Raw genomic sequence first — 25,716 nt, 5'->3', positions numbered from 1 at the left:
TTTGGGATGCATCCCGGTATTCCACTGCCGATATCCACTGCTTCCGGTGTGCCTGCAGTGGATTCCCTGGCCATTGAATTCTCCAAGGTCTGGTCAGAGACTAAAGAAGCTCTCAAGAAGTCCGGGGAGCGCATGAAGAGACATGCTGACAAGAGGCGCTTGGACTCCCCGACTTACCTCCCGGGACAACAAGTTTGGCTGTTGGCCAAGTATATTAGGCTAAAGCTCCCGTCTTACAAGCTTGGACCCCGCTACATTGGGCCTTTCAAGATTCTCAGGCGCATCAACAACGTGTCCTACCGGCTGGAGTTGCCCGCCTCGCTCCGAGTTCCCAACACCTTCCACGTCTCTCTCCTTAAGCCAGTTGTCCTGAATTGTTTCCACCCAGCTCCAAACTCTTCTCCTCCACCAGTCAGCTCTGATGATGTTTTTGAGGTGAAAGATATTTTGGCCTCAAGAAGGGTAAGGGGTAAAATATTTTTTCTCATCGACTGGGAGGGTTTCGGTCCTGAGGAGAGGTCTTGGGAACCATCCGAGAACATCAATGCTCCACATATTCTTAAAAGGTTCCTTTCCAGACACAGTAGAGGGGGGTGTAAGGGAGGAGGTACTGTTAGCACCGCTGCTACTTCGGGTCCCACTGTCCCTGCCGTCCCCATACTCACCGCTGCTGCATCGGCGTCCGGCCCGGGTTCCTCTGGTCTCTCGCTCCCTGCGCGCACCGCCAGTCATCCTCCGTTCCGGCGGGCGGTCTTCCGGCGCGTTCCTCCTCTGCCTTCGGCCGCGCGCACTGTGCCTCTGCGCACGCGCCGGGGGGCCTGACCGCGCGCTCTGTCGTATGGACGCCCGCTGCCTGACCTGAGCCTGACCCTCCGCCTGGCCAATTGGGGGATACCAGCAGGTATTTCAGGCCGCCCTCCCTTAGGGGAGGCGCCTGACTATCGAGTTCTCCTCGTTGCGCTCAGGCCCTGCTTGCGCTCGCTGGCTCCTGCTCTCGCTCGCTCTCCTGGCTCCTGTAGCTGTATCAGCCATTGTCTCCCTGCTAACCTCCCTGTGTCTTCCTTTTTCAGCCTCCTGTGCCCCGCTTCCGCCTGGTTTCCGCTGCTCTCCTCACCCTTCCGCAACTACCTCCGTTCCCTGGACCCTGGTTACCCCGGATCTCTCCTCCTCCTCTCCGCTGCTCATCCTCTTGAGCCAACCCCTGGTCCTGGCCGCCGTGACGTTTGAGCTTCCTGAGCCTGCTCCCAAACGGTCCCTGTTTAGGGGTCGGTCCACCTGGTGCGCTCGCTCAGGGAGAGTTCGGCGTCACGGTCCAGTGGGTCCACTCTTGCCCCCGTATCCAGCCCCATGACACTAATTCAGGCTCACATCCGGCATATCCAAATATACTCATCTCATAGTATTTTTTCGGCATATAGGGTATAATCATATCCCAATTAAACAAACCCCTGATAGCCCACTGACATAAATTAGAGGAATATTACCACAGACCAGCTTTATATACCTCAGTTATGTATTCACTGCAGGCTTTACTTATACACATAAATGCACGTGTGTTCATGACCTCATGGTGCTTCATTCGTGTCACATTTGAGGTATTACATTTAACATATCAGAGCATATCACCTCAGTTGAGGAGTTATTTTTTACAAATATATCCATATAACCTCATTATATCATTGCACACCTCATCTTTCTATTTGAGGTATTTTCCATGACACAAAATTCTCAAAGCATGTATGCAAAAAGAACGGTCTCACCAAATTGCGGGATTCTAATCAGGAATGCTTCCAACTCCATGAATGGTGAATACGATACCCCTTCTCCCGACGCATTTCGTTATAGCTCATCAGGGGAGTCGATGGGTGCCAAAGTTGCCATGTATATCAGGTGGCCGTTTTATATCCAGAATGGCATCATGCGTGCTTATAGTTGCGCGTTACCTACTTTTATATGTTCGCGCCTTGCCGCCCAGGGAAGTCGATACTTCCGGATCCTTGTTTGCATCACATCCTGTGGCTGAGCCGCACATCAGCGCGCTCGCTCTGTGGAACGCATCACGTGCTGAGAACGTGCCGATCAGCCTCTGGGAATGTGCCAAAAATACTGCCCTGATTGGAAGGGAATGTTATGCCGCATACGTCATTTAATTAAGCTATGTAGGTTGTTTTTCAAATAGCTTAGGAATTAGATATATGAAGTGAATACCTAAGTATTCAAGCCAGTTTTACACCCATTTTAAAGGGAATTTTGTTTGTAGATAGAGTAGGTACTCTCCAAGGTTAAGCATTTGGGACATATTTTCCTAAATATGGATTTTTCAAAAATTGCTCAGAGTGATTCTTTTGAAGAAGTTATGGCTGTAAAAATGTTATTAACAAATAGTTCAATATGATTGGTTCTTTTTGCCACATTTGAGTCATTTCGTTATATGTGAGGACCTAATTGTTACAGCCAATGGCTCCATTATATGAGCACCCCAGCTGACAGATGTGATTAGAATATTATAATTGTCCCTAAAATAGGGACTTTAGATAAAACATTCTGTATAACGCCCCAGTGGACTCTGTTGAATGCCTTCTCTACATCCAGAAAGAGGAGGCATTTGATTGGTTCAGAATATTCAGAATTGAGAGTCCTCAGTGGTTGATACCTTTTAATGGCTAACTGAAAAGATGGTAACACATTGCAAGCTTTCGAGACTACTCAGGTCTCCTCATCAGGCATTGACTAATACAAAATCTGAAGAGTCACATATTTATTCACAAGACAGCACAAGGTATCAACCACTGAGGACTCTCAATTCTAAATATTCTTCTATCTACTGGCTAAGACGGTACAAAGATATACATCTTTCCTGCAATTCCTTAAGAAATGTTTCTGCTTTATCTGGCATTTTTATGGTTTATGAGGGTGATATAAAGCATTTAGCTTCTCATCTGATTTTTCTGCTTGTTTAAGAGAGTAAGTACAGACTTTACTTTGTCAGTGTGCTAATAAACACTCATTAGTCAGTCCATTTGGGCGTAGAGATTTATTATTCTTAAATTAATGACTTCAAAGTATTTCTGTTAAGGTAAAGGGTTTTGTTTAATGTTTCAAGATCTTCCTTAGAGATTTGAGGGAGGATTAAATAGTCTAAAATGTCCTTTATTAAGTTACAGGAAAGATGTATATCTTTGTACCGTGTTAGCCAGTAGAATATTCAGAATTGAGAGTCCTCAGTGGTTGATACCTTTTAATGGCTAACTGAAAAGATGGTAACACATTGCAAGCTTTCCAGACTACTCAGGTCTCTTCATCAGGCACTGACTAATAAAAAATCTGAAGAATCAAATATTTATGCACAACACAGCACAGAAAGAAATAATGCAATAGATAAGACAAGTGACATGACATGAAGCAGAAATATCATTATGGGGGAGTGATAAGTAGTTGTGGCCATAAATATTAGAGCAGTTCATAGATAAGGAGTGTGAAAGTTTTATAGTCCTCTGATTGGGGTCTGGTTCTGTGTCATGTGATGCCCCTATAAGGTTTGAGTGGCAAATTCCTTAATTGATGTAAAAAGACATAAATCCATGCAACACATTCATTCCTGCATTGAGTGTGTCAAAGGTCGTCAATTTCCATCCAAAACACGTGAAAAACTCTATTGTCTACAGTCAAGCCAGCAGATATAATCTCATGTGCTCCAACCCCATGAACACCTTGGTCACCTCAGAAAGACCTTTTTGAATCAGGGCTACTTCATGTCATGTCTTATCTGTTGTATAGTATAGGACATAAGATAAGGACAATAGATTTAGTTTATAAGATAGGATATAGTTAATGGATAAAACAAGCTCAGTGGGTGGGGACTAGTGTTACTAAAAAGTGGCCACTTCCTGATAGTAGTGGAGATAGGGAAGTACCGTGGCAAGGTCAAGTTTAATTACAGTGGGTTGTTAGGGCCAGCATGTACCAGTCGTTCAAAGCAATGGGAAGCCTTACTGGAATCCCAAGCAGACGCTGCTGTCGCATCTGGAACCTACCTCAGGTCTAGCATTAGGGCTACTAGGCACATCGTGTCCTTTGGCGTACAGTGATAGATGGACAGGGACCCATGTATACGGGAGGTGGTGGATCCCGGGTGCACTGCTAAAGTGGACAGGAAACTCCTGAGGCTGACGGAATCAGTGGGCTTAGGGATAGTCCAGGACAAATGAGTTGTAGGGCTGAAGTTGCCTTGTACTAAGGAAGTAAGAAAGATGAAGTGTTGTGCCCTACCCATGTGATACCACTTGATGAACTTGAACTGACCAGTAAACGTTTGCTTGTTGCAATGAACTTGGTGCCCCTTGAGTGGTGTGCAGCGACTCCTGAAGATGGAGGGCTAGAGATAACAGAGGCCTACAAGTGAGTGTGATGAACCCCACTGCCGACATCACACTGGGACTGGGACACTGTTTTCCTGTAAAGTGCTAGAGCATAACCGAACAGCAGCTCAGTCATGACTTCCGCTCTTGGCAACTTTACACAGACAATATTCTGGAAGAACTTGGCTATTGAGTGAAGAACTGGTCTACCTCCCCTACCCTGATGGGAGTCTGTCAGAGTTTTGGCATCCAGAAATGACAGGGATCACAAAGGAGCCTTACAACAGCATACCTGATACCAAAAGGACAAGGCAAGAAGAGGTGGAGTTCTTGCATAAGTAAAGTCTTCTATTTGTACTTACCTTTACTGGGCAACTGGATGGAGAACACAGTCTTCTATTGTCTCGTAACAGTTCCACAAGTCCACAAACAGTTTGCTGGGAATTGTGAGGCCCCATCATACGGCGGTATTGCTATAAAAATTAAGAAATATGTTACACAAATTATGTTTTATTAGGATTCTCTTTGATCTTATTTAATCTGTCAGTGTCTTACAGCTGAGGGACTGCAGCTTCTTTCACAATATGTAAACAGTTCATAGAGAAGAACCCCAAAACTCCAGACGTCTGATTCTCGGGAATAAATGTTATCTGAAAGTGATTCAGGTGCATGCCTGAGAGAAAAAGAAGAAAAAAATTACATGGTTTTAGTGGGTTATTTGCCAAAATATTGAGTGATATTTGAATAGAATATCAGATTGAGCCTCCTGGGTAGATGGCAATTACTTCCTTTTAAATGTCTTATTTCTGGCAGTAATCTGATGTATATCACCTATACTGCTTATTGTGCCAGAACCTGACTCACCCTACTATAAATATTATTTAAAAATGCTCCTTTCATCCCTATGAGAATAATTCATCATTCTTCTTAACGTATGAAACAATTATTAATAGGTGGCAAAGTAATTTACAGTTTTTCTTCTAGCATAAAATGTATTTTTATTGAATAATGTGGATACCATTTGAAAACATAACTTTTATTTATAATCTGTTAAAAATGTTCCTCATTCAATATAGCAAATCAGTATTCCTGTTTATATAATCTGGCTTCCAGAAATTTACAAAGCTATCACCCGTGGATATTAGTCACCCTGAATTCAGGTAAAGATATTCTCAAATCCCAATGGATAGTCATATGCACCCAGGCAATGAAAAAAAACTGTTTAGCAGGTAAAGTTAATAAAATAAAGAGAACTTGTCACTAGGTCAAAAGTCTACTCTTATTTTATTCCTGCTGCTCACCTGATTATTCTTTTTTTTTGTTTTTTTTTTAATCCGCCATGGAGTTCCAGAGGTATGGGCCTTTTTATTTAGGTTGGTTTCACATTAGTGTTTCTGTGTGCTGCATAGGCCTGCGTACTTCTTTCCCTAAGATCCGCATAGATCCACATGTGTCTTGCATACCTATATTTAACATTTTGTACTCAGGGACATGCATTGTATGCGGATGCGTCCCCATGTGTTGTTTTGACTTGCCCGCCAAACGCAACAACATGTGTACATGGATCGCCCGCCAGGGCAGTGGGGTTACTCAGTACCGGGCCGATGTCTCAGAGGGACGTGTTATGGTGGCAGTGACCCGGTCCGTGGCCCTGGGCGTCCATGCAAAAGGGATGAAACGTGGCTGAATAGAGTTTATAGGTTGATGATACGTGACGCCACCTGTGGTGCTCGGCAATGAAGGGGTTAAGCCAACGCTGCAGGCAGATCCTCTGGGATAGATGGTATAAAGCAGCAAGATGTAACAGCTCCCCACAGGTAGAGCTGTAGTCCCAGGGCAGTAGTAATAGGTGTTGAGGACGAGGGTGCAGTGTTAGGCAAAGAGATGTAGCAGTGCTGAAGGGATTGCAGGAAGAAGGCAATGACACAACAGGGTGCAGTTTCCTTTACCTTTACTTTGCTTTGTAAGTGCAGTCCAGCATCCAGGTTACAGATGGAACAGGAGTTGATCAGCCTGGAAGCAACTTAGGAATCTATCTATGCAGATGGGTTGTGTAGTCTCCTTCCTAGCGCTTATCTGAGGTACTTGCAGTACTGAGTTACACTGAAGTTTCCCCTTGCTTGCTCTCTTTTAGAACTCCCCCTCGTATAGCAGGCAGCCGTAGCCACCTCTTTCTGGCTCACACATGTTACTGCTGTGCCTCCAAGTCTTAGTTGGGAACAGAGCATTTACAGCTTCTCGTTCCTCTGGTTTCTGCTGCAGGACCATCAGCATCCATACAACCTTGGATACCGGACTCCGGACCATGCGCTACAGCTAGAAGTGAGCCTGAATTCTGCTCAATCCTCCAGCTCCTCTCTCCCACATCCACACACTTTTCCCTCTCCACATGAACTGAACTAACTTCGCTTTCCTGGACCAAGAGAGCAGCTCCTCCGCCAGTTTGGTTCAGAGCTCCCTCTGCTGGCCTGGAGTGGGAACTGTGCTGTGTGCTGGATTTACCTGATAGAGAGACCCTTCATTGCTTCCAAGCATGACATCACCCTCCCTAGGAGGAAGGTAATGCCACTGTGGCAATCATACTCCTGGGGGCGCCACATACACAATGTTAAATATAGGTATGCAAGTGTGGCGCCACTGAGGGTTTGGTCACCACAGAGGTACTGCACCTCAACCAGAGGTGTGGTATCCCACTGCCCAGGTAAGGTGGGGACACCTAACTGCACTCTTACACTTGCACCCAACACACACTCTATAGCAGCAGGGCACCCTGGATGGACCCCAAGGGAGGAGGATCTCAACCCTGTCGGGTAGTAAAGGGTGTTGGGAGGTGGGTGGAGCTTGAGGGTTAGAGAGGGAGAATAGAAGGGAAGTGAAGTGAGTCTTCCCATAGGGGAAGAAGGGGAAGGACGTGTGTAAAGCTGCTCTTGGTCTGGAGGAGCTGCTGGAAAGGACAGAAACAGAAGGAAGCTCCCTGTAGAGGGAAGGGATCCTAGAGGCATGAAACAGTGACCATACTGCCCGTGGGGCTCATTCCATGCTGACGGACATCGGATGGAGGAATCAGATTGCAGATGGGTATTGGCTCCTAGCCTAGTAAGTGGACAACGGACTCAGCTAGAAAGCCAACAGTTGAGGCACCTTTAGGTACCTCAGCCACAAGCCACAGTTTTCTTCGCCGGAAAGTCAGCCAAAAGGGAACAAGGAAGTGCAGACAGTAAGTTATCCAACAAGGTCCACGGCTGCTGGCCTGGGACACTGACTGTAAGGTGTCCTGTATGAAGAGGCGAGAAAGCAACACAGTGAGATGACCAGGAGAGGCATATACTGAAGGGAGTGCTGGAAAGGTATTCTCCATCTGCCTGGGAGTTGACTGAGCCCCTCACCTGAAGGACGCAGCACCAAGCGGGCATTTGTGCACACCAGAACTGTGAGTAAAGCTTTGGAACTGCACCGAGCTGAATTCTTTCTTCAACACTCACTCAGCACTGCTACATCTGCTATCATCATCAAATACAACATCTTTACCATCACTACTGCCCTGGGACAACAGCTCTGCCTGTAGAGAGCTATTCCAACTCTGCTGCATCACACCACCAGTCCCAGATGATCTGCACTGCAGCGCTGGTCACTTCTGACCAGAAACCACAGGTGGCATCACAAACACTTATTACAAACTCTTTACTTTTCCCCTGTAAATATCCCCTTTATATTGGACACCCAGGGCCACGGACCAGGTCGCTGCTGCCGTGACACTGCCCCTTTAAGAAGTGAAACATAACAAGAAAGCACAAAATGACAAATTTGCAAAAATACTCTGCAGTAAAAAACATGGCAGTAATCAGCAAGTGCTGTATAACAAATACAGGGTATTTAGTCGATACGTTTCTTGCAAAAAATGTATACCAAGCCGCTTCTCCACGTCACGGTAACCCTTCACGAAGCAGTGCCTAGCTAATGTATTTAAAACCTGAACATGTGAACAGTGTCTAAATGAACAGGATACAGACAGGCGCCTCCTAGTATATGGGCTTGTGGTGCAAGACAGCTCATTTATGTGCATGTCACACAGGAGAGGGGTGGGGTCTCCCAAACCATGCTGAGCACAGAAAAAACGGATTAAAAACATATGTGATATGCACAAGTGTGAACAAGTCAGTAAGACAATGCTCACACCACCCAATGGCTGAAACACAACATATCACATATGTTTTTAATCCATTTTTTCTGTGCTCAGCATGGTTTGGGAGACCCCACCCCTCTCCTGTGTGACATGCACATAAATGAGCTGTCTTGCACCACAAGCCCATATACTAGGAGGCGCCTGTCTGTATCCTGTTCATTTAGAGACTGTTCACATGTTCAGGTTTTAAATACATTAGATAGGGACTGCTTCGTGAAGGGTTACCGTGACGTGGTGAAGCGGCTTGATATACATTTTTTGCAAAAAACGTATTGACTAAATACCCTGTATTTGTTATACAGCACTTGCTGATTACTGCCATGTTTTTTACTGCAGAGTATTTTTGCATATTTGTCATTTTGTGCTTTCTTGTTGTGTTTCAGCCATTGGGTGGTGTGAGCATTGTCTTACTGACTTGTTCACACTTGTGCATATCACATATGTTTTTGATCCCTTTAAGAAGTGGAATGGTACTGAGTACCCTGCTGCCCTGGCGGGCGATCCACAAGACACATGTGAATCTATGCGGATCTTAAGGAAAGAAGTACGAAGGCCTACGCTGCACACAGAAACGCTATTGTGAAACCAGCCTTAGTGCAAATTTTTGTGGTCTTTACCAAGAGGACAAGGCTCACAGGAATCTCTGAGGCATGTTCATAGGCTGCTCTGCATTATTACATTGTGAGCAATGCCTTGTTAAAGACTATAAAGCATTAAATAAACATGCCCATATCTGTGGAACTATATACTGTAGCTAATTTATAAAAAAAAACAACAGAATGCCTAGGGGAGCAACGGGAATAAAATATGTTCAGAAATCAACCATTGTTTGGCCAATATGTTTGTAAAAATGTATCCCGTGCACCACTCTGTGACCCACACAGGCTCGGTTCAACTCTTCACAAAGTTGTAAAAACTCCATTCAATCCAAGAATTCAAGGTACCGCGAAATCTCCTTCAAAAAAACTTTGTTGACATTGGTGTACACATAAGAAAAAATTGCTCCATAAAACATCAACATCACTCACTGTTGAAACAATGTATCAGTAATTTTGGCACGCTTTTCAGAAAGATGGATCCTCCCCTGGCACCTCTACAATGCTGGGGAACAAGCATTAGCACTTTCTTGTATATACTGTGAGACAGTGAGGGGAATTATATGGGAGGGCCGTTATATATCCCCCAGAATGTGCTTGAAAGCATACTGAACAACTGGAGTGCATTGTAATCACAGTCACGGCAGTGATTAACATGCAAAACAAAAGTTAGTGTGGACTGGGCTAAGGCAAACCTGTCATGGGCTTTGAGCTCATATCACCGCAGTTAACAGCCGCGATGACACATATCTCCCCTCAAGGACTTGTCTGGCGTCCATCTTACAGCACTCATGGTAAATGCTCAAATTAATTTAATGAATATTCACCTGCAAGATATCCCCCATCCCAAGTCTGTAGTATCCTGTATCCTGTGTTCCCATTAGTCTGCCATAGTTAGTCTTTGCTTCCTGTGACCATTTCAGCGGTGTCTGAATCCTGTAACCACGTCTGCAGTACATGTACTCTTTGGCCACATCGGCGGTACCTGTCTGCACCCTGGGGGGTTGAATACCCAGGCCAGAACTGGGAACCTATCCCTGTGACCTTCCAGTCTTCACTGTGTGAACTTATCGCAGTGGCCATACAGTCTGCATCGTGTGAACCTGTCCCTGTGGCCATACTGTCCGTAAAGTGAGAAACTTGTCCCAAGTGGCTGTCTTGTCAAAATTTATTCTAAAGCAACCAATGTTGCTTTAGCCGTATTCTTTGGGTCATTGTCTAATTGGATTGGGGAACCTTCATCCTAGTTTCAAATCACTGACAGACTGAAACAGTTTTATCCCAAGAATATCCCTGTATTTTGCACCATCCATCTTCCCCTCGACTCAGATCATTTTCCCTGTCCCTGCTAGCAAAAAACATCACCACAACATGAGGCTGCCACCATGTTTCACTTTGGGTGGTGTTCGCAGGGTGATAAGCTGTATTGGTTTGGTGCCAGACATAGAATTTATTTTGGTGACCAAAAAGTTTAATGTCGGTCTCATCTGACCACAGCACTTTCCTCCATAAATTCGAGGAGTCTCCTATAGGTCTATTGACAAACTCAAAACAAGCCATACAATTTGTGTAAGTAAAGGCTTTTTTTCTGGCCACTCTTTCTATGAAGGCCATCTCTAGGGAGTGTAGGGCTTATTATGGCCATATGGACAGTTACTCCAGTCTCTGCATGGGAACTCTGCAGCTACAGGGTTACCTCTGGTTTTGGTGCTGCCACTCTGATTAATGCCTCCTTGCCAGGACTGAAAGTTTTGGTGGGCGACACTCTCTTGGCAGGTTTGTTGTGGCACCATGTTATTTCCATTTGTTGATAATGGATTTGATGGTGCTCAGGGGGATCATCAAAAATTGGTATTTTTTTAAGACCAAACTCAGACTTGTACTTCTCGACAACTTTTTCTCTGACTTGTTTGGAGATTTTGGTCTTCATGGTGGTGTTTGGTTAGTGGTGCCTCTTGATTAATGGTATTGCAGCCTCTGTGGCCTTTCAGAAAAGGTGTGTATATACTGACAAACAATATGACTCTTAAATTGCACACAGGTGGACTTCCTTTCACTAAGCATGTGACTTATGAAGGTACCATATATACTCATGTGTAAGCCGACCCGAGTATAAGCCGAGGCACCTAATTTTGCCACAAAAAACTGGGAAAACTTATTAACTTGAGAATAAGTCAGGTATGCATGGTCCCTTCATCCCTATCCTTGCATGCATGGCTGTTGTGAATTCTCTCTCTGGCTTCCCTCTCGTGATTACTGAAGATAGTGGAGCTGGTCAGATTGAGAGTTCTCTTTCTGGGCTCCCTCTGGTGGTTACTGGAGGTAGTGGAGCTGATCTAATTGACAGATGCTTGCAACCTGATAATGAGGATGACGATCGGAGATCTGGGGTTTCTGATTGGGATTTAAGACAGCTGATTACCTCTATCCCTGCTTGTGATTTTCTTCCTGTGTCTCCTGAGGTCTGATGTCTCCTGCTCTTTCCCTGCATGTTCAGCTAAGTGGTTCATTTGCTATTCTGTTTGCATTTGATTTGGTTTTGTTTATCTCTGCTTTGTGCGGGTCATCTAGCTCCGGCTGGGGCTGTGCTGAATAACCGCCCATATGTTACTGCATGTGCCAGTTTGTTTTGTCCCCTTTCATATTGGTCTCTTTTTGCTTTGCTTTCAGAATATACCAGAGTGCTGATTTAGTGGGGGGGCGAAGTTGTGCGACTTCAGTGTTTTTGTGCATCAGACGTGTTGGACTTTTTGCAGAGTTTTTTGCGTGATTGCAGACAGTGTCTTTCCTTTCCTGTCCTGTCTAGTCAGTGTGGGCCCCATCATTTGCTCAGTCTATTTTTCTGCCTGTGTTTGTGTTTTCATCTTGTCTCACCGACAATATATGTTTGGGGGCTATCTATTCATTTGGGGTCTGTTCCGGGGCAGTTTAGATTTCCCCTTTCTTGCTTTAGGCTTAGTTAGCTCTCCGGCTGTGCCGAGGCATCTAGGATCATCGTAGGTACGCTCCACGGCTACTGCTAGTTGTGTGGACAGGATCAGGGGTCTGCATCTGCTTAGTTACCAACCTCTCTGGTTTTCTGTGGCTTAGCCTGGCCTGCTATCCTCCTCGGTGACCCATTCATAACACATGGTCCCTTCATCTCCATCCTTGTATGCATGGTTCCTCATCCCCATTCTTGTATCCATAGTTCCTCATCCCTATCCCAGTATGCATGGTTCCTCATCCCTATCCTTGTATGCATGGTTCCTCACCCCTAACCTGGTATGCATGGTTCCTCATCCCTATCCTATTATACATGGCACCCTCATCCCTATCCTGGTATACATGGCACCCTCATCCCTATCCTGGTATGCATGGTTCCTCATCCCTATCCTGGTATGCATGGTTCCTCATCCCTATCCTTGTGTGCATGGCTCTTCATACATGACAAAAGCATAAAAAATAAAAAAAAATCCTACTTACCTTCTGTGCACGCCCTCGCCGTATCTTGTTCCGGTGCCAGCAGCTCCTGTGGCCGAGTGATCATGTGTCCCCGCTCTTTAAGGGAATGAAAATTCACCTCTTTCCACGCCTATGAGAGTAGAAACAGGTGAATATTCATTTCTCTTAAGTAAGGAAAACAATTGCCGCAGAAGACAATAAGGGTGTACTAGTCCAAAATATTTGTGAATAATGAAAATATTTTATTATTAAAAATTCATAAAGAAAATAGTCAGAATAACACAGGGAAAAGACATGAGGGAATGATGGAAAAATGTGCATAATATGCTGCTGTAAAATTAAGGGCACACCAACCCAATGAAAACCAACTACAGAAGATTGGTTACAAATTATCAAGATCTAATTATGTTAATAATAGAATTAAGCCAGTATCAAGGGTAACAGTAAGTAAAACAGCTGTCAACATCACATGCATGAGTAATTGTTAGTATATTATTTTAGTATATGACGAAGGCAAAGGCCGAAACGCACGTTGGGGTGGGCGCGCACACCTCCCTGGACCACCTCTAAAAGCAGAGCCTGTTATTGTGTACTGGTAACATAGCACAAATGTCCATATGCTAAAATAATATACGCAGATTTTTCCTGCGTTTTACCTGCGGATTTAGTGCAGACTTCCTGTGGATTTTGTGCAGATTGCGTCTGCGGATTCGTATAATGGAAGATATGTAAAACCACTGCGGATTCCGCACAAAGAATTGACATGCTGCGGAAAATAAACCGCAGCAAATCTGCATGGAATTTTCTGCAGCATGTGCACAGCGGCTTTGGTTTTCCATAGGTTTACATGGTACTGTACAACGCATGGAAAACTGCTTGGGATCCGCAGGGCCAAATCCGCTGCTGATCCGCAGCCAAATCGGCAATGTGTGCACATACTGTACCCTAAGATAAATTAATTTTCACTGCCAGTGCAGTGAATATTCATTTCTTTTTAGCAGTGGGCACAGGAGATAGCCGCTGCAGCCGGCTCCAACCTCCTGTGACCCGCTGCTCTGCCACTCCCTCTCCCCCGCTGTCTTCTGGGACAATGACTCAAGTATAAGCCGAGGGGGGCATTTTCAGCACAAAAAAATGTGTTAATAAACTCATCTTATGCTATATACGGTAATTGCTTAAGCCCAAAATTTTTAGGTGTTTTATAGCAAAAGGGGTGAATACATATGCACATGATAATTTTTAGTTATCTGATGCTATAAATTTCATTTATGTCTTTATTTTTTTCACTTCACCAACTTAGACTATTTAGTGCTGATTCATCACACACATCGGATTACAAAAATATTTAAAACACAAGTTCTAATGTAACAAAATAGGTTAAAAGCCAAGGGGTGAATACTTTTGCAAGCCACTATATAACTTATAAATAGATTTGCACAGTTGTATAATTGTGTGCATAATCATGCATATTTATTCAGTGATATTTACACTAGAGCCACAAACTATATATTTGGCACTAATAAGTATTTTGTGTATGCAGCATTTTTCCAACTTGTATGGACAGCCTTCTCATTTTCACAAATTTAATAGGCTGTATTCACACCCATCTTTTGTCATTATGTTTCTCTGTTCCATTGTACGAACAGAGAAACAGAATATATGTTGCCCTGTATTTTATTTTACTTTTTCAGGAAAAATAATGGACACATTGAGAACAAAACAGAGAGATGATGGATTTACAAAACACAGGTGTGACCAGAGCCTGTAGTATTCAAAAGGTGACTAGCCCCAAGCTGGAGAATAATACTGTATACATTCTGTTCTTGCAATGGGGAACACTGAATAGAAAAATATGCATTCTGTTTGGAATTTATGTACCATCATAGACAATATTACAAATGACAGATTAGATACAGGGGTTTAGCAGACAGTATTACACATGCTGTATGTGGAATACACAAGAGCAGCTGGCAGTATCACACATGATTAGATACCCATAGAAGTATGTGCACAGTAGCATGGACGCAACAGAACAGTCTCAGAAAACGTAGATTTAGATACAGTAAGCATATCATGGACAATTTGGATATTCCAGGTACCTTCTGGGAAAAGCGAAGAGTCTCCCTCAGCAAGAAGATCCTTGGGTACAGCCAGGACCAGCTGCTTGGAAAGCATCGCCAAGCCAGGGACTGAAGCTTGAAGAGGAAAATTTGCATATTCCAAGTGCCTTCTGGGAAAAGTGAAGTCTTCCTCAGCAAGAAGATCGTTGGGTACAGCTGGGACCAGCTTCTTGGAAAGCATCGCCAAACCGCGTGCCTTACGGCGTGAGAATTTTTTGCCTTTAGGACATTATTGCAAGAAAGCTTGGCTGCTTGAGTAGATTACACAAGAAGGTTACACTCAGTAGATTACACAAGAAGGAAGACACACAGCAAGTCAACAGGATCTAGGAGCAACATGGCAGATGTGACAACCTACATTGTGAGCTGCAACATGTGCTAAATGTTCATAGATCGACCAGAAGAAAAGGTGCGGGGTCTGGAAGAAAGAATTTCAACTTTGAAACTCAAAGAAAATGAAGACTTCCTAGACAGAATAGAAGCATCTCTACTGGTCAAAGAAGGTGAAGAAAGTGTCAGAGAACCTCTAAAAGCAGACGAGTGGAAGTATGTGACCAAAAGAAGCAAGAAGACCAAGGAGACATCATCAACCACACATCTGAGAAACCGATACCAAGGCCTTGTGCAGGACGAAGATGGCACACGTAAAGATGAGGCACAACCAGCAAGCAAAGAAGAAAAGGGCACACAGCAACACTCAAAAGTGACAATAAAGTATAGCCAAGAAGTAAAGAAGAGTGATAGTGGTAGGAGACTCACTACTGAGAGGCACAGAAGCAGCCATCTGCAGACCGCACATAACCGCAAGAGAAGTATGCTGCCTCCCAGGTGCGAAGATCAAGGATGTGACCGATAAGATACCAAAGCTCATCAGTTCCAAGGACGTCCACCTATTTCTTCTGATATGTGTTAGCACCAATGACACGCCAAGGAAGGACATACCGACAATCTGCAAGGACTTTGAAGAGTTGGGAAAAAAAGTAAAAGGAACTGGATGCACAGGTAGTTTTTTCTTTTATCCTTCCAGTAGATGCGCATGACACCAGGAGATGGAACAGAATCCTTGATGCGAACAACTGGCTAAGATGATGGTGCAGTCAACAAGGATTCGAATTCCAGGACCACGGTGTGAATTACCTGTACGACGGACTCCTCGCAAGAGACGGACTACACCTCAACAAACCTGGGAAACACACATTCGCAAGAAGACTCGCTACACTCATCACAAGGGCGTTCAACTAGAAGAAGAGGGGACGGGAAGAAAAATATTAGACTCGAACATGAAGCCAGAAACTATACTGATGAAGGATATGAGGTGTGGCAAAGAAGAACCAAGACAACATACTCAGAAGGGAGTTAAGAAAATTTCTAAAACAATCCACAGGTAGGAGATTGGAACAAAATCTTCTAAATTGCATGCTCACAAACACCAGAAGCCTGACAAACAGAAGGAAGAACTAGAAGCAGAAATATCTACAGGTAACTATGACATAGTGGGAATAACCGAGACATGGTTAGATGAAAGCTATGACTGGGCAGTTAACTTACCGGGTCACAGCCTGTTTAGAAAGGATCGTAAAAATCGGAGAGGAGGAAGGGTTTGTCTTTATGTAAAATCTTGTCTAAAGTCCACTTTAAGGGAGGATATTAGCGAAGGGAATGAGGATGTCGAGTCGATGTGGGTCGAAATACATTGAGGGAAAAATAGTAACAAAATTCTCATTGGGGTCTGTTAGAAACCCCCAAATATAACAGAAATCATGGAAAGGCTACTACTAAGGCAAATAGATGAAGCTGCAACCAATAATGAGGTCCATGTTATGGGGGACTTTAACTACCTGGATATTAACTGGGAAACAGAGACCTGTGAAACCCATAAAGGCAACAGGTTTCTGCTTATAACCAAGAAAAATTATCTTTCACAATTGGTGCAGAATCCAACCAGAGGAGAAGCACTTTTAGACATAATACTATCTAATAGACCTGACAGAATAACAAATCTGCAGGTCATCGGGCATCTAGGAAATAGCGACCACAAAATTGTACAGTTTCACTTGTCTTTCGCTAGGGGGACATGCCAGGGAGTCACAAAAACACTGAACTTTAGGAAGGCAAAGTTTGACCAGCTTAGAGATGCCCTTAATCTGGTTGACTGGGACAATGTCCTCAGAAATAAGAATACAGATAATAAATGGGAAATGTTTAAGAACATCCTAAATAGGCACTGTAAGCAGTTTATAGCTTGTGGGAATAAAAGGACAAGAAATAGGAAAAACCCAATGTGGCTAAACAAAAAAGTAAGAGGGGCAATTAACAGTGAAAAGAAAGCATTTAAACTACTAAAGCAGGATGGCACCGTTGAAGCTCTAAAAAACTATAGGGAGAAAATTAAAAAGTAAAAGAATCATAAGTGAAAGTGTAGGCCCCTTAAAAAATTGTGAGGAAAGAATGGCTGTCAAGGAAAAAGCTAATATATTAAACCTTTAACCCCCAAGAGTGGTTTGCACGTTAATGACCGGCCCAATATTTACAATTCTGATCAATGTCCCATTATGAGGTAAAAACTCTGGAACGCTTCAATGGATCATGTTAGTGGTAAAATTTAATTGATATAACTTGCATTTATTTGTGAAAAAATGGAAATTTGGCAAAAATTTTGAAAATTTCACAATTTTCCAACTTTGAATTTTCATGCCCTTAAATCACAGAGATATGGCACACAAAATACTTAATAAGTAACATTTCCCACATGTTTACTTTACATCAGCACAATTTTGTAACCAAAATTTTTTTTTGTTAGGAAGTTATAAGGGTTAAAGTTGACCTGCGATTTCTCATTTTTACAACACCAATTTTTTTTAGGGACCACATCACATTTGAAGTCATTTTGAGGGGTCTATATGATAGAAAATACCCAAAAGTGACACCATTCTAAAAACTGCACCCCTCAAGGTGCTCAAAACCACATTCAAGAAGGTTATTAACCCTTCAGGTGCTTCACAGGAATTTTTTTAATGTTTAAAAAAAAATGAACATTTAACTTTTTTCACAAAAAAATTACTTCAGGTCCAATTTTTTTTTATTTTTATTTTCCCAAGGGTGACAGGAGAAAATAGACCCCAAAAGTTGTTGTCCAATTTGTCCTGAGTACGCTGATATCCCATATGTTGGAGAAAACTACTGTATTGGCACACGTCGAGGCTCAGAAGGGAAGTAGTGATGCTTTGGAATGCAGACTTTGATGGAATGGTCTGCAGGTGTAATGTTGCCTTTGGAGAGCCCCTGATGTGCCTAAACTGTGGAAACCCCCAACAAGTGACCCCATTTTGGAAACTAGACCCCCCAAGGAACTTATCTAGATGTGTGGTGAGCATTTTGAATCCCCAAGTGCTTCACAGAAATTTATAACGTAGAGCCATAAAAAAAATCATATTTTTTTTCCACAAAAATGATATTTTGCCCCCAATTTTTTATTTTCCCAAGGGTAACAGGAGAAATTGGACCCCAAAAAGTTGTTGTGCAGTTTGTCCTGAATAGGCTGATACCCCATATGTGGGGATAAAACAATGTTTGGGCGCATGGCAGAGCTTGGAAGGGAAGGATCACCGTTTGACTTTTTCAATGCAGAATTGGCTGGAATTGAGATCAGATGCCATGTTGTATTTGGAGAGCCCCTGATGGGCCTAAACAGTGGAACCCCCCAATTCTAACTCCAACCCTAACCCCAACACACCCCTAACCCTAATATCTCAGCAGGCACTGAGGAAGCCACCTTCCTGATGGCCCCCAAAGGCCCCCGTGGCCATCTTAGATTCGGGGGCCTGCAGGGAAGGAGACACTCGGAGCAGCGCAGCACATCATGCTGCTTTGGGGGTCTCAGGGAAGCACGCAGGTAGCCCCCTCCCTGCGCGATTCTTCCCTAATCCCACGGTACACTGCGATCATGTTTGATAGCAATGTGCCAGGGGTTAATGTGCTGGGGCGGTCCGTGACCGCCCCTGACACATAGTGCCAGGTGTCAGCTGTGATAATCAGCTGACACCCGACCGCGATCAGCAGCGCTCCCCCCAGGGGCGCCGCTGATCGCTTAGACGTACTATCCCGTTCCCGGTCATATCGGCCCGGGTACCGTGGACAGGATAGTACATCTGATGTCAGAAAGGGGTTAAAAGAGGTCTGGATACACATGATGAGAGCATTATACTGCCTCTGTACAAATCCCCGGTTAGACCGCACATGGAGTACTGTGTACAGTTTTGGGCACCAGTGCTCAGGAAGGATGTAATGGAACTAGAGCGAGTACAAAGGAGGGCCACAAAATTAATAATGGGAATGGAGGAACTACAATATCCAGAGAGATTAGCAAAATTAGGATTATTTTGTCTAGAAAAAAGATGACTGAGGGGCGATCTAATAACCATGTATAAGTATATAAGGGGATGATACAAATATCTCTCTGAGGATCTGTTTATACCAAGTAATGTGACGGTCACAAGGGGGCATTCTCTGCGTCTGGAGGAGAGAAGGCTTTTCCACCAACATAGAAGAGGATTCTTTACTGTTAGGGCAGTGAGAATCTGGAATTCCCTGCCTGAGGAGGTGGTGATGGCGAACTCAGTCTAGGGGTTGAAGAGAGGCTGAATGTCTTCCTGGAGCATAACAATATTGTATATTACAGTTATTAGGTTCTTTAGAAGGACGTAGATCTGGGGATTTATTCTGACGGATTATAGGCTGAACTGGATGGACAAATGTCTTTTTTTCGACCTGGCTAACTATGTTACTACTAGATGGCAGCCCGTTACTATGTTACTATGTGTCTTACTGTGCATCTTGATATGTACTGCTGCTCAGATAGCCCAGTGAATTTAAAGGGTATCCGACATGTGATCTACAATATTAGATCATCAAAAAGTTAATTTATTTCAGTTCTTCAATTGCAAAAAGTGAAACTCATATTATATAGAGTCATTACAGAGTGCTCTATTTCATGTGTTTTTTTCTGTTAAAGTTAATGATTATGGCTTACAGCCAATGAAAACTCAAACATTACTATTAGTGATGAGCTAGTATACTTGTTGCTCGGGTTTTCCCAAGCATGCTCGGGTGTCCTCCGAGTATTTTGGCGTGCTCGGAGATTTCGTTTGTGTTGACGCAGCTGCATGATTTGTGGCTGCTGAACAGGCTGAATTCATGTGAGTAATGCCTGTTTGTTAGGAAATCCCTTCATGTATTCAGGCTGTCTAGCAGCCGTAAATCATGCAGCTACTTCGCCAAAAACTAAATCTTCGAGCATGCCAAAATACTCGGAAGACACCTGAGCATGCGTGGGAAAACCAGAGCAACGAGTATACTCGCTCATCACTAGTCATTATCTCAGTAGGTTAGATTACTTTATAACACTAGCTAGAAAGATTATTTTAAAATACGAAATGTTGGCCTACTGAAATGCATGTTCAGTAAATGAACTCAATCCTTGGCCAGGGCTCCTTTTGCATCAATTACTGCATCAATGCAGTGTGGCATGGAGGCGATCATGCTGAGGTGTTATGGAAGCCCAGTGTTGTGAATTCTCTCTCTTGCTTCCCTCTGGTGATTACTGAAGATAGTGGAGCTTGTCAGATTGATAGTTCTCTTTCTGGGCTCCCTCTGGTGGTTACTGGAGGTAGTGGAGCTGATCTGATGGTCCATCTTGTACCACTCTCAAAGTTGCTATCTTCTTCTGAGTTGGTGCCCTTGTTTTTATAACAGGTGGTTCGGTTGCACAGGATTCCTGAGAACATTGTGTTGGACAGAGGAGTCCAGTTTGTTTCCAGATTTTGGAGAGCTTTTTGTTCCAAACTGGGAATTCAGTTATCTTTCTCCTCTGCATTTCATCCTCAGACCAATGGGCAGACTGAGAGAACAATCCAGACTTTGGAATCCTATTTGAGATGTTTCATATCTGCTGACCAGGATGACTGGGTCTCATTTTTGCCCTTTGATGAATTTGCGCTAAACAATAGGGCTAGTTCTGCCACTTTGATGTCGCCCTTTTTCTGTAACTTTGGGTTTCATCCTCGATTTTCTTCAGTGCAGGTGGAATCTTCGGCCTGCCCAAGTGTGGATTCTGTGGTAGAGAGAATGCAGCAGATTTGGGACCAAGTGGTGGATAAGTTGTCCCACTCTCAGGAAAAAGCCCAACGGTTTTCCAACTGGCATAGGACCATTGGTGGGAGTTATGGTTTGGTTGTCTTCAAAGAATATTCCTATGAAGGTTACGTCTCCAAAATTCAAGCCAAGATTCATTGGACCTTATGAGATTTTGGAAATCCTTAATCCCGTTTCTTTCCGTTTGGCTCTTCCAGTTACGTTTAAGATTCATAACGTGTTCCATAAATCTTTGTTGAAGAGGTTTGTGGGGCCAGTAGTTCCCATGGCGGTGCCTCCTGACCCTGTATTGCTTAAAGGTAATTTGGAGTATGAGGTAGAGAAAATATTGGATTCTCGTTTGGCAAGATGGAGACTCCAGTACCTGGTCAAATGGAAGGGTTATAGCCAGGAGGATAATTATTGGGTCTCTGCTTCTGACATTCATGCCGAAAGATTGGTTCTTGCTTTTCACCGGGCCCATCCTGACCTGCCTGGTGGCGTGGATGAGGGTTCGGTGACCCCTCCTCAAGGGGGGTACTGTTGTGAATTCTCTCTCTGGCTTCCCTCTGGTGATTACTGAAGATAGTGGAGATAGTGAGATTGAGAGTTCTCTTTCTGGGCTCCCTCTGGTGGATACTGGAGGTACTGGAGCTGATCTGATTGACAGAGGCTTGCCACCTGATAATGAGGAAGACGATTGGAGATCTGAGGTTTCTGATTGGGATTTAAGACAGCTGACTCCCTCTATCCCTACTGGTGATTTTCTTCCTGTGCCTCCTGAGGTCTGATGTCTCCTGCTCTTTCCCTGCATGTTCAACTAAGTGGTTCATTTGCTATTATGTTTGCATTTGATCTGGTTTTGTTTATCTCTACTTTGGGCCGGTCAGCTAGCTCTGTGTTGTGAGTTCATTTTCCCCTTCACTACTGAGGCCCGAGGAACTCCCTCTTCTGGTGAAGAAAGGTAGTGAGCCTGATTGTCAAACACCTGGGGCTGATGATGATGACTGGCTGAGTGGAGTTAATGACTGGATATAAGGCTGCCGACGCCCTTCTGGCCTGCGGGTGATTTCTCTGTGGACTTCTAGGAAACCAGTCTGATTCCTGCTCATCTAAAGCTAAGATTTCTGCTTTGCCTTTTTGCATTAGTGTTTTGTTTTCCTTGCTTTTCTGGATTCTGCCATTCCTTGCTGGGGTGAGCTGAATCTCCTTTTGCCTGTTGCTCTGTCTTCAGAATATTCCTGAGTACTGACATAGCCTTTTTTGAAGCCTAGCGTCTTCAGGGCCTTTTTTACTGTCAGTTGTTGGCTCTTATTTTCATAGGGTTTTTCACGGATTGCAGACAGCAGCCTTCCTGTCCTTTCCTATCTAAGCTAGCTGGGGCCCCATCTTTGCTCAGTCTATCTTTCTGTCTGTGTTTTGTTCTTTCTTCTTGCTTCACCGTCATTATATGTGGGGGGCTGCCTTTTGCTTTGGGGTCTGCTCTGGGGCAGTTTAGATTTCCCTTTCTGTCTTTAGGCTATGTAGTCCTCCGGCTGTGATCGAGGGGCCTAGGGCATCGTAGGAGCCCCCCACGGCTACTGCTAGTTGTGTTTATAGGTTCAGGGGTCTGCAATCCAATAGCTGCCAACTTCTCTGGTTTTCTGGACTTAGCTAGCATTTCTATTTTTGCCTCCTACGGTGACTCAATCATAACAGCTCTGGCTGGGGCTGTGCTGAATCACCGCCCATATGTTGCTGCATGTGACAGTTTGTTTTGCCCCCTTTTATATTGGTCTCATTTTGCTTTGCTTTCAGAATATACCAGAGTGCTGATATAGTGGGGGGCGAAGTTTTGCGACTTCAGTGTTTTTGTGCATCAGACGTGTTGAACTTTTTGCAGGGTTTTTTGCGTGATTGCAGACATTGTCTTTCCTTTCCTGTCCTGTCTATTCAGTGTGGGCCCCATCATTTGCTCAGTCTATTTTTCTGCCTGCGTTTGTGTTTTCATCTTGTCTCACCGACAATATATGTTTTGGGGGCTACCTATTTCTTTGGGGTCTGCTCTGGGGCAGTTTAGATTTCCCCTTTCTTGCTTTAGGCTTAGTTAGTTCTCCGGCTGTGCTGAGGCATCTAGGATCATCGTAGGTATGCTCCACGGCTACTCCTAGTTGTGTGGACAGGATCAGGGGTCTGCATCCGCTTAGTTACCAACCTCTCTGGTTTTCTGTGGCTTAGCCTGGGCCTGCTATCCTCCTCGGTGACCCATTCATAACAGCCCAGGTTGCTTTGATAGCATCCTTTAGCTTATCTGCATTGTTGGGTCTGGTGTCTCTCATCTTCCTCTTGACAATACCCCATAGATTCTCTATGGGGTTAAGGTCAGGCGAATTTGCTTGCCAATCAAGGAAAGTGAGACTGTTGTTTTTAAACCAGTAATTGGTACTTTTGGCAGTGTGGACAGGTGCCAGGTCCTGAGAGCCTGTGGTGCCCTATATAATAACACAGAGGACCGTGAAAACTGAAAACTGACAGAGAAAACAAAGATCCTCCAAAATACCAAAGACACTGTGCAAAGAGATAAATTATTTGTCTGTCGGTTTTCAGGTGCCAAGTCCTGCTGGAGAATGACATTTCCATCTCTAAAAAGCTTGTCAGCAGAGGGAAGCATGAAGAGCTCTAAAATTTCCTGGTAGATGGCTGCGCAGACTTTGGTCTTGATAAAACACAGTGGTCAAAAAAGCTGTGGCCGTGCTGTACTCAAAACAATATATATCCTGCTTAGCGAACTGAGTCAATAAAATATAACCTTTCTTATTTCTATTAAAAGTACTTATCGTATATGAGAAAAATTACTTATTAAAAGTACAAACGTGCAAATACAAATAGTGCAAATTAAGAAAAAATGCGGAGCACCGCCATATATATCACCATATCACCATAAACAGTCTTACATCAATGGTCAACAAATCTGAGTTTCTTGTATAGTATAATCACAAGACCTCAATATGTCTATAGAAATTCACAGTAGGCTGTTTTTTTCTATCTAAGTCAACAGTATACACACGTAGAGTTTTATAACTGCACTCCAATAGGTAAGTATCATGACCTTGTTAAATACAGCAACAGGTATAATCACAGCAGCAAAGGAGGACCTCCTTTGGACTCAACTGTAGGAATCGATGAAATGGTTCCGGTCTGCTGGCAGAGTATAACATAATCAGTTTGATATGTATTCACAATGGGAATAGATGAAATATATGCCATATGAAGTCGCCATTAAGATGTTTGAGTGACTGGGAGGCATCGATGTATTTTGTATTTCCTGCTGTGACTATATTTGTTGCTGTATTTAACAGAATGAGATAAATGTGAACAGCATGTTCTCACCTCTTATCAATTGCATGTATTAAATATGTTGTAGCGATCTACCACCATTTTGTCCACTGGCTGCAGTATAAATGGATGGGTAGAGAATTCCGGGAGAGAGATGGTACATACCCCTCCCATAAAGTGGAATTAAACTATCATATGCAGGTAGAATTTTTACATTGCTGATTCGCGAGTGGTTTGTTCTTCCAAGGTACTTACTTACCGTACCTATTGGAGAGCAGTTATAAAACTGTATGTGTGTATACTGTTGAGATGGAAGGAAAAAAACAGCCTACTGTGAATTTCTATAGACACAGAGGTCTTGTGATTATACTATACAAGAAACTCAGATTTGTTGACCATTGATGCAAGACTGTTTATGGCGATATAGTGATATAGCATTTTTTCTTCAATTGCACTATTTGTATTTGCAAGTTTGTACTTTTAATAAGTAATTTTTCTTGTATATGATAAGTAATTTTAATAGAAATAATAATGGTTATAAAAGGATAAAATACAGTGGACCTACACCAGCAGATGACATGGCTCTCCAAACCATCACTGATTGTGGAAACTTCACACTAGACCTCAAGCAGCTTGGATTGTGTTCCTCTCCACTCTTCCTCCAGACTCTGGGACCTTGATATCCAAATGAAAATCAGAATTTATTTTCTTCTGAAAACAACACCTTGGACCACTGAGCAATAGTCCAGTTCTTTTTCTCCTTGGCCCAAGGTAAAACTCTTCTGTCGTTGTCTATTGGTCATGAGTGGCTGACACAAGGAATGTGACACTTGTAGCCCATGTCCTTGATACATCTGTGTGTGGTGGCTCTTGAAGCAATGACTCCAGCAGCTGTCCACTCCTTATGAATCTCCCTCAAATTTTTGAATGGCCTTTCCTTAACAATCCGTTCAAGGCTGCGGTTATCCTAGTTGCTTTTGTATCTTATTATTCCACACTTTTTTGTTCCACTCAACTTTCCATTAATATGCTTGGATACAGCCCTCTGTGAACAGCCATCTTCTTTAGCAATGCCCTTTTGTGGCTTACCCTCCTTGTGGAGTGTGTCAATGACTGCCTTCTGGACAAGTCAGCAGTCTTCCCCATGATTGTGGAGTCTACTGTAACAGACTAAGGAACTTTTTAAATGCTTAGGAAGCCATTTCAGGTGTTTTTTTTAATTATTCTAATTTACTGAGATAATGATTTTTGGGTTTTCATTGGCTGTAAGCCATAATCATCAACATAAACAGAAATAAACATGTGAAATAGATCACTCTGTTTGTAATGACTCTATATATGAGTTTCACTTTTTGTATTGAAGAACTGAAATAAAATAACTATTTGATATTCTAATTTTGTGAGAAATACCTGTACATGCTGCACGATCCACAGGCAGCATGTATCAGGCCCTGGCTGTATGATCTCAGCCAGGGATGTTTGACTCTTAAAAAACTGCAGTTTCAGACAAAAACATACTTCAACAGCTGCCAGGAACCGAGCCGCCCGAGAGACTATTCAAAAAGGCTGGT

At 43.5% G+C, this 25,716-nt stretch overlaps 1 protein-coding gene across 1 annotated transcript in view; it reads right to left on the bottom strand.

Annotated features, from left to right (window-relative positions):
• Positions 1 to 25,716, bottom strand: part of LOC141072555 (tyrosine-protein kinase JAK3-like) — a 635,207-nt gene that overhangs the window by 9,438 nt on the left and 600,053 nt on the right. The window contains exons 22-23 of the mRNA XM_073559823.1: positions 4,914 to 5,031; positions 4,721 to 4,831 (exon numbers count right to left, since the gene is read on the bottom strand). Coding sequence (XP_073415924.1) covers positions 4,721 to 4,831; positions 4,914 to 5,031 — 229 coding nt within the window. The remainder of the gene's footprint in view (positions 1 to 4,720; positions 4,832 to 4,913; positions 5,032 to 25,716) is intronic.

The sequence above is a fragment of the Dendrobates tinctorius genome, unplaced genomic scaffold (assembly GCF_039654945.1).
Source record: "Dendrobates tinctorius isolate UK_male_01 unplaced genomic scaffold, ASM3965494v1 ptg000276l, whole genome shotgun sequence".
Classification (NCBI taxonomy): domain Eukaryota; kingdom Metazoa; phylum Chordata; class Amphibia; order Anura; family Dendrobatidae; genus Dendrobates; species Dendrobates tinctorius.
The sequence above is the reverse complement of the archived record's forward strand: the minus strand, read 5'-3'. Positions and strand labels throughout refer to the sequence as shown.